Below are 15,713 nucleotides of genomic sequence, written 5' to 3'. Positions count from 1 at the left end.
GAAATATGAATGCATACAACATTCCTGAAATAATTGTGAATCCATCTACTCTCAGTGCCACAGTGCCTTGTTGACATGGCTGCAAAGTACACCTCAAGGGTCGATGCCAACCGTCCAGCCTCCAATAGATCCTGCATGTAACTTAATACCTCATGTTGGAAACATGAGATTGGGTCGATCCCTTTGGCCTGGCACCACATTGAAAAACCTTGCCAGCAATAGGTATAGGTTCTCCTTATGGAGGGAGCTTCTGGTGTTTTGCAGAATCTATTGCGGCCACACTATGAGGAGAAGATGACTTGGAGGCGGATGCTAAATCTCTCCCCGTCACCTGACACTGGGGGCTTGGACCGAAAGCTCTTTCCATCAGGAACTCATCTGGGGGGAAAAAACAGAGAGGCAATGCAGTGTTCCACTGGGGGCATGCTCATAGATGCTAGGATTGGCGCATCCCAACCATGGAGGGAGAGGATCCGCCCAACAGCTTTGAAGCTCCTCCAAAAAGGCTGAAGATGGAGGAATCTTGAATGGAGGGGCCAATGTGGCCCTACGTAAAAAGGGATTTCCAAGCAATCTCTGGCCAAGGCTGCCATAATAACTCCCCGCAGCTGACATGGGTCTTCCCTTGGGTCACAGCTACCAGAACTCCTGAGGGAATTTCCTGATCCATCATGACCCTAAAAACTCTGGGGGTCCAACTCCCGACCATGAGTGTCTGGGAAGAGATCTCCTTGCTACCTGAGGCAAAGGAACTCCAAACTAGAGATTCCTTCCTCCTCCAGATACTCCCCCGATTCCCAAGATGCTGCTGCTGCGGCCATTTTAGAAGGAAATACTTGGACAAACAATGACAGTAAAAAGGAAAACAAATGCCATGAATATACTTAAAAAAATAAGCAAGTTCAATCAATAACCCAGAAGTAGTAGCTTTAACCTAAACATATAAATAAATGGAAACTCCAACATAATGCCAAAACAAACGACCCAGGATACTAAGTGAACAATAACAAGTCACAGGCAGGATGATGCTGAACACAACAAACATGTGCTTACCCCTCAGACCTGCAAATGTCGAAAAGTTCTGAATCACGGACTTATAGGAGCGATCAACCTACGAAGCACGGCAAGAAGACAGCGAGAAGATCGAAGAGACCAAACGTAGCCTTCAATGTGCTATTTATAGACACATGTCAGATTGGCTACTTGTCACGTTTGTGACTTGGTTAACATTTTATCTCATCCTGCGCAGAGTGCGAGGAGACATATCCACTTTGTTTACTGCCATTGACAGCCAGCAACGAATGAGACAGAGCTTGGATTTAATCTTGGACACTTTTTCTGCAGCAAGTTAAGTTAGACGTTTGGTTACTTGAAGTAACCAGGCATCTAAGTGAGTATTTCTCCTCTACTACTGCCATAAAGTTTTTAAAGCTGGGCTTGCTGATCACAGATAGTGGGAGGTTGCATGAAATAATAAGGTCCTTTATTATTGGTTCAGTAATAGCGTTATGTCTGGGAAGTCCCTGGCATTAGACTTGCACTCCTTTTGTCAGAAAGGACTTGATGTTGCTCTGTCCCTCTCCACTTGCCAGTTTTTTGAATCTGTAGATCAACATGGATGTTTACTTAGATTAGTACCTATCCTTCTCCAATACCATAGTATTTTAAAGTGTACCAATATCATCTTGTACCCAATGATTATTAATATCTAAACAGCTCAAAGCTTTTTTTTCTTCTCTCTAAGCGTAGAGAATGTGCAAAATATTACCTTAAATTAGCACCCACATTCGATTGTTGAAGTTAAACTCTCAGGTGCTGTATTATTAGTTTAAGGTTGTGGTCCATCTGTTTTATTTTTTATTTACTGCCTGTTTTTATTGTATTTAGCTTTTATTCTGCTTTCTTCTTCTGTTTTTATATAAAGCACTGAATTGACCTTGTACTGAATTGTGCTATACAAATAAGCTGGCCTTTTCTTGCCTTACTTTGACTACCGTATATACCTGTTTGAACTGGATAATATATATGCAGGAAACAAATATATTTGCTTGTTCCCTCCTTATTTAGATCTGGCAAAGGGTGTAACCACTAAAATCACTGCAGTGACATGTTGTGTTCTTCGGAGTGTAAGTCAGTTGCCGTTTTGACTAAATTAGAGACACACATCACTGTTGCTGAGAGGTAAAATGGCTGAGGGAAGAATTCAGCTGGACTTGGGGAAATTCTCGTGTTCCATTTGTTTGGAGCTACTGAAGGATCCAGTGACTATTCCCTGTGGACACAGCTACTGTATGGACTGTATTAAAGTTTACTGGGACAGAGAAGATCAGAGGAGGATTTACAGCTGCCCTCAGTGCAGGAAAGAGTTTAGGCCAAGGCCTGTCTTAACGAAAAGCATTAAACTTTCTGCTTTAGTGGAGGATCTAAAGAAGACTGAACTCCAAGCTGCTCCAGCTGATCACTGCTATGCTGGACCTGAAGATGTGGCCTGTGATGTCTGCACTGGGAGGAAAAGGAAAGCTGTTAAGTCCTGTCTATCCTGTCCTGCTTCCTACTGTGAGGATCACCTCCAACCTCATTATGATGCTCCACCTTTAAAGAAGCACAAGCTGATGGACCCCTCTAAGAAGCTCCAGGAGAACATCTGCTCTCGTCATGATGAGGTGATAAAGATCTTCTGTCGTACTGATCAGCAGTGTATCTGTTATCTCTGCTCAATGGATGAACATAAAGGCCATGAAACAGTCCCAGCTGCAGCAGAAAGGACTGAGAAGCAGAAGAAGCTCCAGGAGAGACGACAACAAATCCAGCAGAGAATCCAGAACCAGGAGAAAGATGTGAAGCTGCTTCAACAGGAGGTGGAGGCCATCAATGGCTCTGCTGAAAAAGCGACAGATGGAAGTGAGAAGATCTTCACTCAGCTGATCCAACTCATCCTGAAAAGAAGCTCTGATGTGAAGCAGCAGATCAGATCCCAGCAGGAAACTGAAGTGAGTCGAGTCAAAGAGCTTCAGAAGAAGCTGGAGCAGGAGATCACTGAGCTGAAGAGGAAAGATGCTGAGCTGGAGAAGCTCTCAATCACAGAGGATCACACCCAGTTTCTCCAGAACTACCCCTCACTGTCAGCACTCAGTGAGTCTACACACTCATCCAGCATCAATATTCGTCCTCTGAGATACTTTGAGGATGTGACAGCAGCTGTGTCAGAGCTCAGAGAGAAACTACAGGACATCCTGAGAGACACATGGACAAACATCTCAGTGGCAGTATCTGATGTGGATGTTTTACTGTCAGAACAAGAACCAAAGACCAGACCTGGATTCCTAAAATATTCACAAAAAATAACTTTGGATCCAAACACAGCACATAGGAAGTTGTTAATATCTGAGGGAAACAGAAAGGTAATGTTAATGGAGCAGAAACAGTCTTATCCTGATCATCCAGAAAGATTTACTGATCCGTTTCAGGTCCTGAGTGGAGAGAGTCTGACTGAACGTTGTTACAGGGAGGTGGAGTGGAGAGGAGTAGTGTGTGTAGCAGTTTCAGCCAAGATTAGCAACAACACAATGAAATCAGAGGAGAGTTTCTTCGGATTCAATGACAAATCCTGGTCTTTACGCTGTGATATAAACGGTCACATGTTGTATCACAAAAGCATACATATTCCAGTATCAGGTCCAGTTTCCTCCAGAATAGGAGTGTTTCTGGATCACAGAGCAGGTATTCTGTCTTTCTACAGCGTCTCTAAAACCATGACTCTCCTCCATAGAGTCCAGACCACATTCACTCAGCCTCTATATGCTGGGATTGGATTTAGCTCTTCCCCAGTTAATGGGTCACCAAACAGATCATCTGCTGAGTTTATTAAACTGAAATAGTCATAAACAAACTGGATGAACAGGTGTCTTTATCTGAGTTTATTTTTTCTTTGTTTTAAGCATATCTACAGTATGCCATCCATCAATCCATTTTCTTACACACTTATCCCAAGTGGGGTTGCAAGGGGTGCTGGTGCCTATCTCCAGCTGTCTACGGGCAAGAGGCAGGGTGCACCCTGGAGAGGGCAACACATACACAAACAGCCATTCACACACCTAAGGGGACTTTAGAGAAGCCAATCAACCTAACAGTCATGTTTTTGGACTGTGGGAGGAAGCTGGAGTACCCAGAGAGAACCCACGCATGCTCAGGGAGAACATACAAACTCCATGCAGAAAGACCCTGGGCTGGGAATCAAACCCAGAACCTTCTTGCTGCAAGGCAGCAGTGCTACCCACTGCTTCACTGAGCAGCCCTGTCTACAGTATGTATGGCTTCAATTATTATCTTCAAATCTCAACAAATTACATTTTTTTTTATTTTGTTAGAGGCAATTGACCAGATCATTAAAATGTGTAACATCCAACAAACTGTGGCTTTACATGTTTTGTTAATTGGAAACCGTTGGAAACTGTAGAAACCCTAAAAATCTGTTCAGGATTTGATTGAATTGTGATGTTAGCTTCTTCTCCTATACTCAGCAAATATCTTTAATGTATTTTTTTGTGTTGCAAAGTTGTATTTCTTTTCATTTCTGCTCTTAGTTTTAAACTGATCCTTAAATCTCTCCTCTGAATGTTAGTGACGCCCTCTAGTGTCTCGTCTTATTCACCATGAACATAACTGCCTCTTTTCTTTAACCAATCACTTTACCTTCATGGTACTTCACTTTTGCTGTTATTTACTTAGTTAAGTTAATTATTTCTTCTTTATCTTGACTGTGTATGAACAGCTCTTAATAAATAAAGGTTTGTTACTCTAACAATGCTTTTCTTTGTCTTATGAAACCATTTTCCTTCTCTTCTCTGTTGATCACCATGGTAATTGATCTGAAAAACCAGCCATGTGTGCTGCAGTTGGCTCCGTGCTTAGGGTTAGGGTTATCGACGCCCATCTTTAGTTGCAAAATATAATTTACTAAGACTATTTATTTACATATTAAATTAGCAAATAATTTAGTCAATAAATTATCCATCCTACATCAACCAAAATCAAAAGTCAGTAAGTTTGTTTTTTAGCCTAAGCGATTCTGAGTTTTCATCACAGAAGCTTTTGCAGTTTGCTTTGTTGCTTACTAGTATCTGCACCTGTCAGGCACAGTATTCTGTCACACCAAATCCTCTCTGCTCTTCCACATTTATATAAAGCTTCTCAGTTGCATTCCTTAATCTCAGAAAATGCTAGTTCTGATCTTGATCCAATCCTTTATCCAATATATTTGCTATACATCCCTCGTGAAATATCTTGGGGTTTATAAAGGGTTAGATTCTTCTCTTAACCCATTGTAATCTGCTCCTCCAGCAGCAGGTGCCAGATCCTCTCCTCCACCTGTATCGCATAAGAGGTCTCATCCTGAACTCAGTCAGGGAGAATGTGAAATGTTTTGGTTTTCTCTTCCTGTGGGCTATTGTTTTGAAGACAATAGTAATGTAGCTGAAAATGCTGCTGACAATTAATCCTTCCTCACAATTCTTAAATCTTTTCAAAGTGACTTTAACTTCTAGAGTATGTAAATGAAGAACTGGTTATTAACAGCTAGTGCAAAATATCTTTTTTTCTGGTATCTGTAATTTTAACTTATAGTGCCTCATTCTGGAAAAAAAAGAGTATCAGGCACTTAGTTTGAAGTCTGGTCTATAAAACAAGGTGATATGAGGTGTTATGAAGGGACACTGTAATGTTTCCCCAGGCCACCAGGGGGCCACCATCTCGGAGGATGCAGGTAGTTTTCCAAGAGTTCTGTACAGAAGTCATTACAGAGTTAGACCAGTAGGCAGGAATTTCAGTTCTGTGTCCTACAATAAAGGTGCTTTCTAATGAAGACGCTGTTATGTTAAAACACTGAATTATAAGCAAAACTATTACAAGACACAGTAAAGCAATTGTATGAATAATATGCCAGCAGGGGCCGGCAGGTATGGCTAATTGTTGGCCATCTTGGATTCAGAAGATATTTACTTGCAGTTACAACGACTGACCACTTAAATGACCTCAATGGAGTGTGGCACAAGAGAGCATTCTTAGTATTAGACAGATTAATTTTGACATTTTGTATACACAAGTGCAAACAAAAAGAAATTTTGTTTAAAACACCTGTAGACAAATTCATTTTTTAAAGTGCATCCTTGAAAACAGTAGTAAATACATAAAAAATGTAATATAAACACATGACTGTATATTTACAGTTCTAATATTCATAGTTGATGTGTCTTGTGACCATAGCATCAAATTCACCAGAGAGGATGCAGAGCACAAACAAACTACCCTTTCTGGACTGTCTGATGAGCATGGAAGGAGACGGAAGCCTAAACATTGAAGTGTTTAGGAAACCTACTCACACAGACCAGTATCTTATTTTTTAATCACACCACCCACTGGAACACAAACTCTCAGTCATCAGAACCGTACAACACCGGGCAGAGCATGTCCCTACTAAAACAGAAGGGAAGGACAAAGAACAGAAACACATCAAAGATGCTCTCCAAAACTGTGGATATCCAAACTGGGCTTTTATCAAATCAGCAAGGAAATCCAAAAGACACGCAACAGAAGATAACGATGAGAAAATTAAACGCAAAAACATCACAATCCCTTATGTTGCTGGAGTGTCTGAAAAGCTCTAGAGGATTTTCTCCAAACACAAGATCCCAGTACATTTCAAGCCAAACCAAACCCTTAAACAGAGGCTAGTGCATCCTAAAGATAAAACCCCACAGACCGAATATGAGCGGAGTGGTATATGCTGTTCAGTGCAGCGAGGAATGCTCTGATCTTTATATTGGAGAAACCAAACACACTCTCCACAGACGCATGGCCCAACACTGAAGAGCGGCCTCCTCTGGACAAGACTCCGCAGTACATCTACACATGGTGGACAAAGGACATTCTTTTGAGGACCAGAATGTTCACATTCTGGATAAAGAAAATAGGTGGTTTGAGAGGGGTGTGAAGGAAGCCATCTATGTTAAGAGAGAAAAACCAACTTTAAACAGAGGTGGTGGACTCAGATTCCAGCTTCCAAAAACTTACAATTCAATCATAGACATGAGCCCTTCCAGATATCACCAAACCCCCCACCCCATCACAGGGGAACGAAGGACCTACCCGCTCCAGCCGGTGAACAATACCTCCTTAACGACCAACCCTTAACAATCATAGACAGGTTTCAGGTATTACAGGAGACAATCCCTGCTGGGTCTGCTTCCCCATTTGTTATCAGCGTCATAGATAATGTTATTTACTCTATATTATTGTCATGATTTTCTTGAGAGATCGCACCCACATGCAGTAAACCACTCAGAGAACCAGGGTAAAAGTTTGAACAGGTTTATTGATAAGGACAGTGGGGGTAGGATTCAGAAAACTCAGTGTGCTGGTGAACCGGAATTGGAAGAGGGAAGGGAAGTAACAGCGGTTAGCTCGGGATCCATGTGAACTTTGAGCGATGACTGGAGAGACAGAGAAAATGGGACTCACGTTGGTTGAGAAGACCTCTTCTCCCAGAATCCAGTTAGTGAGGGTTTATCCAGAGGTTGAGACTCGTTGGAGGGTGGGCAGGTTTAGACTTGGGCCCCGTCCACACGAAGTCAAAACGAACACGAAACGCTAATATTTTCCAGAACGTTTGTCGTAAAGACGGAGACGTAAAATAAATGTGATCGTCCACAGGAATGCATGAAAACGCTGCAAAATGTATGCCAGGCCTGTAAGTGGCGCTGTGGTGCCAAAGCAAAAATAGGCGACGAAATGTTGGGCATGGGTCTATTTTCGTGGTCAAGTCAAATTCAGGTGTTGAACTATGTCGTCGATATTGCTCTGTTCTTCCTGGAGATATTCCAGAAGAAGAAGATTCTGTTGTAAGCCCGACAGCAGGGTGAGTAGCATGAGCAGCAACCGCCGGCTTAGTATGAATGAGAGGCTGGTTTGGTGAAAAATTTATGCGTTTAGGCCAGGGTTTGGCTTCGTGTGGACGGGGCCTTGGTTGGATCCTGAGGAGCTATTGAGCGGACTGTCCCTTGGGAATCCAGGAGGACTTGAACGGAACTTGTGGAGGTTAATCCCCTGCTCAGTGTGAGACTCAAACAATCCTTCCAGGGGAGGAAGGCCTAACATTCAGCTTGCAGGAAGGCTTCCTGCCCAAAGGCAAAGACAAAAACAAGGTTAGGCTCAGCACAAAGACTCAGGGCCGGATCTATCAAAGGTTTGCGTGTATAAAAACGTGAGCTATTTCACTGCGCACGCTAAAAAATGTACAAACTGATCTATCAACAGCGTGCTAAAAGGATTTGGTCTTTAAAACGTGCTAAATAGCGCCTCTTATCCATTTAGTACTTTTTCTGCAATGAATATGCAATATGGGGCATTTACACGCAAAAGTGCGTCTTGTGGGAGGAGAAAATATAAATATATTAATGTAAATATATTAATTCAGCACTCGCAAAGTGATTTATCAAACCTGAAAGCAATTTTGCAGACGGTATCTGACTCTATATTTAACACGTTTCAAAAGAAGGTGCAAATGGTCTGTATGCGTAATTGCGCACACATACCAGCGGTTATAGTCGCAAGAAGGAGACATCGAAATGAAGCAAGGAGACGCAGAGAAAGTATTTTTTCACTCCGTGTGAATATTTTTGGAATGAACGAGGAAATGATCATCAAAACATATAATTTATCCAGCATTGCCATTTTGGAGCTGTTGGGGGAACTCCGAATGGATTTCACTCTTGTTAAATCACCCGCAAACCATGGTTCAGCCCCTCGCGCAAAATTCCAGTTTGTGAGCGCAAATTACAGCACGCAAAATTGGATCTTGATATATCCGGCCCTCAGTAGACTAAGCAAAACTCGGCTTGGCTAGAGTACCGAAAAGTGGCAAACTGGCGTCGAGGTAGTGACAGTCCACAGCTCAAATAGTCCTCAGAAATGAGCCAACCAGCCGCAGGTGTGTGGGAGGACCAATAAGAACAGGGCGCCACCTGGTGGTGGAAGGCGAGAACAAAACAAAAACACAACCAGCACAAACTGGATTCCTAACAATTATGGAGGAAATCTAGTTTTTTGGTGAGTGACCTATATATAACCTATATGTAACCTATATATAACTCACTGATTCAGCTTTTTAATAGCTAATGTAAACTCTGGATTTCCTGTGAAGAACTGATTACCTTTTTTTCAATAAAGAAAAAAAAGTTAAACCCTGTTTGAAGATTGCTTAAAAATCCATGTCAGCTGCCAAATGTAGATGACATGGATGAACACAGATGAAGATTAGAGTGTAGAAACGCCCCAATTTACTGTAAATACCAACAAGGAAAAAAAGAGGTTTAAATGTAACTTCTGGGAAAGAGACAGTCTGAACACATGTGATCTTCCTGCTTTGGAACAAAGTAATTCCGGTCCGTCAACATATTTGTTGGAGGAATGTTACTTAGATCTGAAGGCAGTCTGGTTTTTATTTTATTAAAACGCTGTCATGCTGAGAGGTGAAATGGCTCAGAAAGGAGTTCGGGTAGACGAAGAAAAATACTGTTGTCCCATCTGCTTGGACCTACTAAGTAATCCAGTGACTATTCCTTGTGGACACAGTTACTGTATGGACTGCATTAAAAACCACTGGGATGGAGAAGAACAAAGGAAAATCCACACCTGCCCCCAATGCAGGAAGGTCTTCCTACTGAGACCTGCACTGGAGAAAAACATCATGTTAGCAGATTTAGTGGAGGATCTTAAGAAGACTGGACTCCAAGCTGCTCCAGTTGATCACTGCTATGCTGGACCTGAAGATGTAGCCTGTGATGTCTGCACTGGGAGGAAAAAGAAAGCTGTTAAGTCCTGCGTGGTCTGTTTGGCTTCTTACTGTCAGAATCATCTACAGCCTCACTATGATGCGGCACCATTACAGGAGCATAACCTCATTGCCCCCACTAAGAAGCTCCAGCAAAAAATCTGCTCTTCTCATAAAAAGGTAAAGGAGATCTTCTGTCGTACTGATCAGCAGTGTATCTGTTATCTCTGCACCATGGATGAACATAAAGGCCATGAAACAGTCCCAGCTGCAGCAGAAAGGACTGAGAAGCAGAAGGAGCTCCAGGAGAGACGACAACAAATCCAGCAGAGAATCCAGGACCAGGAGAAAGATATGAAGCTGCTTCAACAGGAGGTGGAGGCCATCAATGGCTCTGCTGATAAAGCAGTGGGGGACAGTGAGAAGATCTACAATGAGCTGATTCATCTCATCCAGAAAAGAAGCTCTGATGTGAAGCAGCAGATCAGATCCCAGCAGGAAACTAAAGTGAGTCGAGTCAAAGAGCTTCAGAAGAAGCTGGAGAAGGAGATCACTGAGCTGAAGAGGAAAGAAGCTGAGCTGGAGAAGCTCTCAATCACAGAGGATCACACCCAGTTTCTCCAGAACTACCCCTCACTGTCAGCACTCAGTGAGTCTACACACTCATCCAGCTTTACTAGATGTCCTCAGGGATATTTTAAGGAAGTGACAGCAGCTGTGTCAGAGCTCAGAGAGAAACTACAGGACATCCTGAGAGACACATGGACAAACATCTCACTGACAGTCGCTGAGGTTGAGGTTCTACTGTCAGAACCAGAACCAAAGACCAGAACAGGATTCCTAAAGTATTCCAAGGAAATCACTCTGGATCCAAACACTGCAAACATGAAGCTGATATTATCTGAGGGGAACAGAAAAGTAGCAAGAATGAACCAACAATCTTATCCTTACCACCCAGATAGATTTACTGATTCCTCTCAGGTCCTGAGTAGAGAGAGTCTGACTGGACGCTGTTACTGGGAGATCGAGTGGAGAGGCAGAGGAGAAGTTGGTGTGTCAGTTTCATACATGAACATCAACAGAGCAGGCAAATCAGTCAACTGTTTATTTGGATTCAATGATAAATCTTGGTCATTATATTGTGACTCAAAGGGTTACCTATTTTGGCACAAAAGAATTAAAACTCCAGTATCAGGTCCAGTTTCCTCCAGAATAGGAGTGTATCTGGATCACAGAGCAGGTATTCTGTCTTATTACAGCGTCTCTAAAACCATGACTCTCCTCCATAGAATCCAGACGTCTTTCACTGAGCCTCTGTATGCTGGGATTGGATTTCATGATGATGGATCTTCTGTTGAGTTTGTTAGGCTGAAATAATCAGAAGTTATCTGAGGTCCAGACAGTTAAAATGTCTATTTTAGTCCCACTTTCTTTCGTCGCCTCATTGACTGTGAGATCTTTTTGTTGTTCAATTTCTTCACTTCTCAAGGACAAAATGTCTTTAGGGAGCTACTAGAGTCGTCCTAGAAACGTTTTATTTAAAATTTCTATTACTAATATTTTATCACTTGTTTGGGTTTAAATTTGAGTCATGTGAGTTTAGGGATAGGTACCAATCTCATGGTCTAATGCACCAGATTTTGGTCCCCATAAGGACATAGTACCCCATGATGTGACTTTGAAAACAGATAAAAGTCCCCACACCGTTGTTAAAACAGGTACCATGGACTGTTTCCCTCACACACACACAAACACACACACACCGTCACAACGATCTTCGGATCCAACACCACTTACAGATACTTGTCGACTATAGCTGTATATAATCTGTAAATATTTTATCTGCTATAATATTGCTTATCATTGTTTATCCTGCATTATAACCCCATTTATATATATATATATATATATATATATATATATATATATATATATATATATATATATATATATATATATATATATATATATATATATATATATATACAGTATATATATATAATCCATATCCTAACTTCCCTGTATACGTCCCTGTAATCTGTATATAGCTTTCATATTCATTCATTGTATGCCTCTTACAATTACTCTCTGTTTATATATACCATTTATAGTCACTACATACATAGTCTATGTGCACATGTAAATAAATATATATATGCTGTATAGCACTTCTCGATAGATGCAAACTACATTACGTTGCTTTGTTCTTGTGACAGTGTAATGACAATAAAGTTGAATTCTACTCTATTTTATTCCTGCATACAAATTCATTTCCTTTGATTTCATCATTTGTTTGTTTTTCTTTTTGGGTGTGTGTGTGTGTGTGTGGGTGGGGGTGGGGGGGGGGGGATGTTTTTCCAGCTGGAAAGTACCACCACTCCTAGCCAAAAAGTTTGATAAAAGTTTAGGGTCGAAAACAGGTTGGCTAGATGTGTAACCTTTGGTAATGAGAAAAATAAAAGTAACTTTGAAAAAATAAAGACTACACCTGATGTTTCCTCTACCATAGATAATTACTAATAAGTACCGAAAGGCACCTATTAGTATAATTGAGTTTTAGGTCATTTGCATACAAACTAACAGCAGCACTGTATGTTTTTTTTTTTTATTATTATTATTCAAAAACCAGCCTTGTTGGGGTGGGGTTCTAGAAAATTGATGGAGTGAATCCAATTGCCTTTGTTGTTTGTCAGCAAGAACTGAGAAACATATGAGACCTCGGTCATAGTGATGAGAGTAGCCAAACACCCCTGGAATAATCAGTCTGACCAATAATGAAAGACAGGAAACAAAAAAGCTGGCTGAAGTGCAGGAATTAGTGGAGTGGAAATAGCCAATTAGGTTACTACTGCTAATTATGTCATTTTTAAAGTGTTAAGCATTTCTCCAACGTAATACCTGAGTTCAGTGAAGAACAAACTGTCATGATTTTCTTAAGAGATCTGACCCACATGCAGTAAACCACTCAGAGAACCAGGGTAAAAGTTTGAACAGGTTTATTGATGAAACCAGCGGGGTTGGATTCAGCAAACGAACCGGAACTAGAAGAGGGAAAAGAAGTATTGGTGGTTAGTTCAGGATCCGTGGGAACTTTGAACAATGACTTGGAGAAACAGAGAAAACGGGACTCACGTTAGTGGAGAAAACTTTCCTCCCAGAATCCAGTCAGTGTGGGTTTTTCCAGTGGTTGAGACTTGTTGGAGGGCGGACAGGTATAGACCTGGTTAGACCCAAAGGAGCCATTGAGCAGACTGTCACTTGGGAATCCAGGAGAACTTGAACGGAACTTGTGGAGGTTTATCCCCTGCTCAGTGTGAGACTCAAAACAATCCTTCCAGGGGGAGAAGGCCAAACATCCAGCTTGCAGGAAGACTTCCTGCCGAAAAGGCAAAGACAAAAGGTAGGTTAGGCTCAGCGAAAAAACAAAGACTAAGTTAGACTCAGCAAAACTCAGCTTGGCTAGAGTACCCAAAACTGGCAAACACTCTGGCGCCGAGGTAGTGACAGTCCATGGCTCAAATAGTCCTCCGTGATTAGTCAACCAGCCGCAGGTGTGTGAGAGGACAAACGAGGACAGGGCACCACCTGGTGGTGGAGGGAGAGAAGACACAAAAACTCAACCCACACAAACTGGATTCCTAACACAAAAATATTCTTAGTTATTTAAACTTTTCTCAATCAACCTCTAAAGAAAAAGGGTTTTCCGTTTTTCATAGATAAACACCGGCTACATATTATTCAAATGTTCTGTGATTACAGTCATTCTGAAAACAATATGCAGATACAGCCATAGTTTTTATGTGCATTCTCTTTAAGGTGTTATGTTTTCTTTTTTTAGAAGATAAAAACTATAACTTATTTCTAGCATGTTTGGACATATGTAGTTTGTGTACTTTGTTGTTTGGGGGGGTGTTGTTGCTTTCTTCTGGATGGACATCATTTCTGTTTCTATATTTTGTTAATTATTTTCTTTGGGGTTCTGTTTTTTGTTTTGTTTTTGTGTCTCTGAACAGATCTTTGGTTTTATTGTTTTTATTTTGAAATTCAGGTCAGTTGTTTGACCCAAATATTATTGATTATGAAATAAAGTAAATAAAAAGATACAACTTAAAGAAGCTCAATTGGAAGAGGAATTTAAGGGAAAGTAATTACACCTCTTAATCTGCCTAAGTATATTAGAGGGAAAGACGAAGTTTCTAATCAAACATGCTGATTCAAGAAGATTCCCTTCTGCTCCAAATATTTGTTAAAATTACGATCTCTCTTGCAACAAATACATTTATTTTGGGATAAATTATTCCACAGGGAAGAAAGCTGTTTTAAGCATCAGAGAAGTTTTCAAACAAAGAAGTTAAAAATGGAGTGAGCAGATTTATATTTGTGAAAAGCATGAGTTGTGGTAATAATTCTAACAGACTATAGCATGTTCATATCTAGTTCTTATATTGAGTACCGGTAATTAAAATTGACATTGATGTTATTAAAGCCTGACAAAGAAAATACAGGATTGAATTCTTCACATTAAAATATTACAATCATAGAGGATTAATACAAATTCATGCTGTTTTATGAAATACTTTTTACGCTTTATGGGAAAGAATCTGTCTCTGCACTAGCTTAGGAGTTTTATATGTAATTACAGTTAAAGATCAACTGCTCAAACCATTTCATGTATACATTATGTAGAACTATAAAATATCTAAACAGCACTGATGTGAAAATATTTGCATTGCTTTATTAGCAAGGGCCTCATTAAAATCTACTGTGTCTTCAGTAATTTATTTGGGAAGTATAGATGCAGGTATGTTGTGATCAGTAAAGGTTGACCCTGAACCAGTGGCACCATCAGGGGTTGGCCATGGGTGGCCACTGCCTGTGCAATGCCCTGGCCCACTCTTAGAGATGGGAAGCACTGAAGTACAAATACTTGGTTACTGTACTCAAGTAGATTTTTCTGATATTTTTACTTTATTTTACTACTTATTTTTATGGCGACTTTTTACTTCTACTCCTTACATTTTTACACAAATATCTGTACTTTCTACTCCTTACATTTTAAAAAATTGGCTCGTTACTTTAGTTTTGAATCATTTCAATGGAGTTACAGTTATTATTTTTCACGTCATCAATACCAAATTCAATCTAATTGGATGGGAATCTACGGTACGTTGCATTTGACGCACCACTACAAGATGAATCGACAGATTCGGCGGTATTCATTCACGGCAAATCATTGCAGCTTGGTGGCGGTGGCGTTAGCATAGTAGTATGGACGACGAGATGATTGAACATGAACACAACGGAGATCTAGTCCTATTGGCAGACATCCATTTAAAATGTAGGCAACGGCATGAAAAAAGTGGTTTCTACTTTTACTTTTATACTTTAAGTAAATTTACAAGCCTGTACTTTGTTACTTTTACTTGAGTAAAGAAGTTTAATCAGTACTTCCACTTTTACCAGTGTATTTTCTAACACAAGTATCTGTACTTTTACTCAAGTACGGAAAGTGAGTACTTTTGCCATCTCTGCCCACTCTCTAGTATAAATTGAAGTAACATCAGTTTAGCATTTCATCCCATTATCCACATTAAAAATAACACAATTAACCAAGATATAAGAAGGTTTTTACTTTAGTCGTTATGATTTTTACAGGCAGGTTTACAACAATAGATTTTATGGCTTTTAGTTTCAGTGAGTCACCCCAAGATTTTTAGTGGCTCCATCTGGCCGTCCCGACGAAACATTTCTGGAGGCGCCACTGACTGAACTGGTTTTGATGCCCATTAGATTTTTGCCTCAGTGCTAATTGGTCCCTCCCTGGCAACCGCTGGGATAATTTCCTGGAACAGCCACTGCTTATAGTAAACACTGGCAGAGCGTTTTG

General features: G+C 40.7%; 2 protein-coding genes across 2 annotated transcripts; both read left to right on the top strand.

The window, feature by feature from the left end:
- The first annotated feature begins 2,136 nt into the window (after positions 1-2,136).
- Positions 2,137-4,742, top strand: LOC119771346 (tripartite motif-containing protein 16-like). The gene has a single exon (XM_038267214.1). The coding sequence runs from the start codon at positions 2,187-2,189 to the stop codon at positions 3,876-3,878; it is 1,692 nt and encodes a 563-aa protein (XP_038123142.1). The 5' UTR covers positions 2,137-2,186; the 3' UTR covers positions 3,879-4,742.
- Positions 4,743-9,518: 4,776 nt separating this feature from the next.
- LOC119771349 (tripartite motif-containing protein 16-like) lies at positions 9,519-11,654 on the top strand. Its single transcript, XM_038267216.1, has one exon. The coding sequence runs from the start codon at positions 9,530-9,532 to the stop codon at positions 11,201-11,203; it is 1,674 nt and encodes a 557-aa protein (XP_038123144.1). The 5' UTR covers positions 9,519-9,529; the 3' UTR covers positions 11,204-11,654.
- Positions 11,655-15,713: the final 4,059 nt, after the last annotated feature.

Source organism: Cyprinodon tularosa, unplaced genomic scaffold (genome assembly GCF_016077235.1).
Source record: "Cyprinodon tularosa strain WSP-4 unplaced genomic scaffold, ASM1607723v1 ctg666, whole genome shotgun sequence".
Lineage (NCBI taxonomy): Eukaryota > Metazoa > Chordata > Actinopteri > Cyprinodontiformes > Cyprinodontidae > Cyprinodon > Cyprinodon tularosa.
Note: the sequence above shows the minus strand (reverse complement) of the source record. Positions and strands in the feature narration are given on the sequence as shown.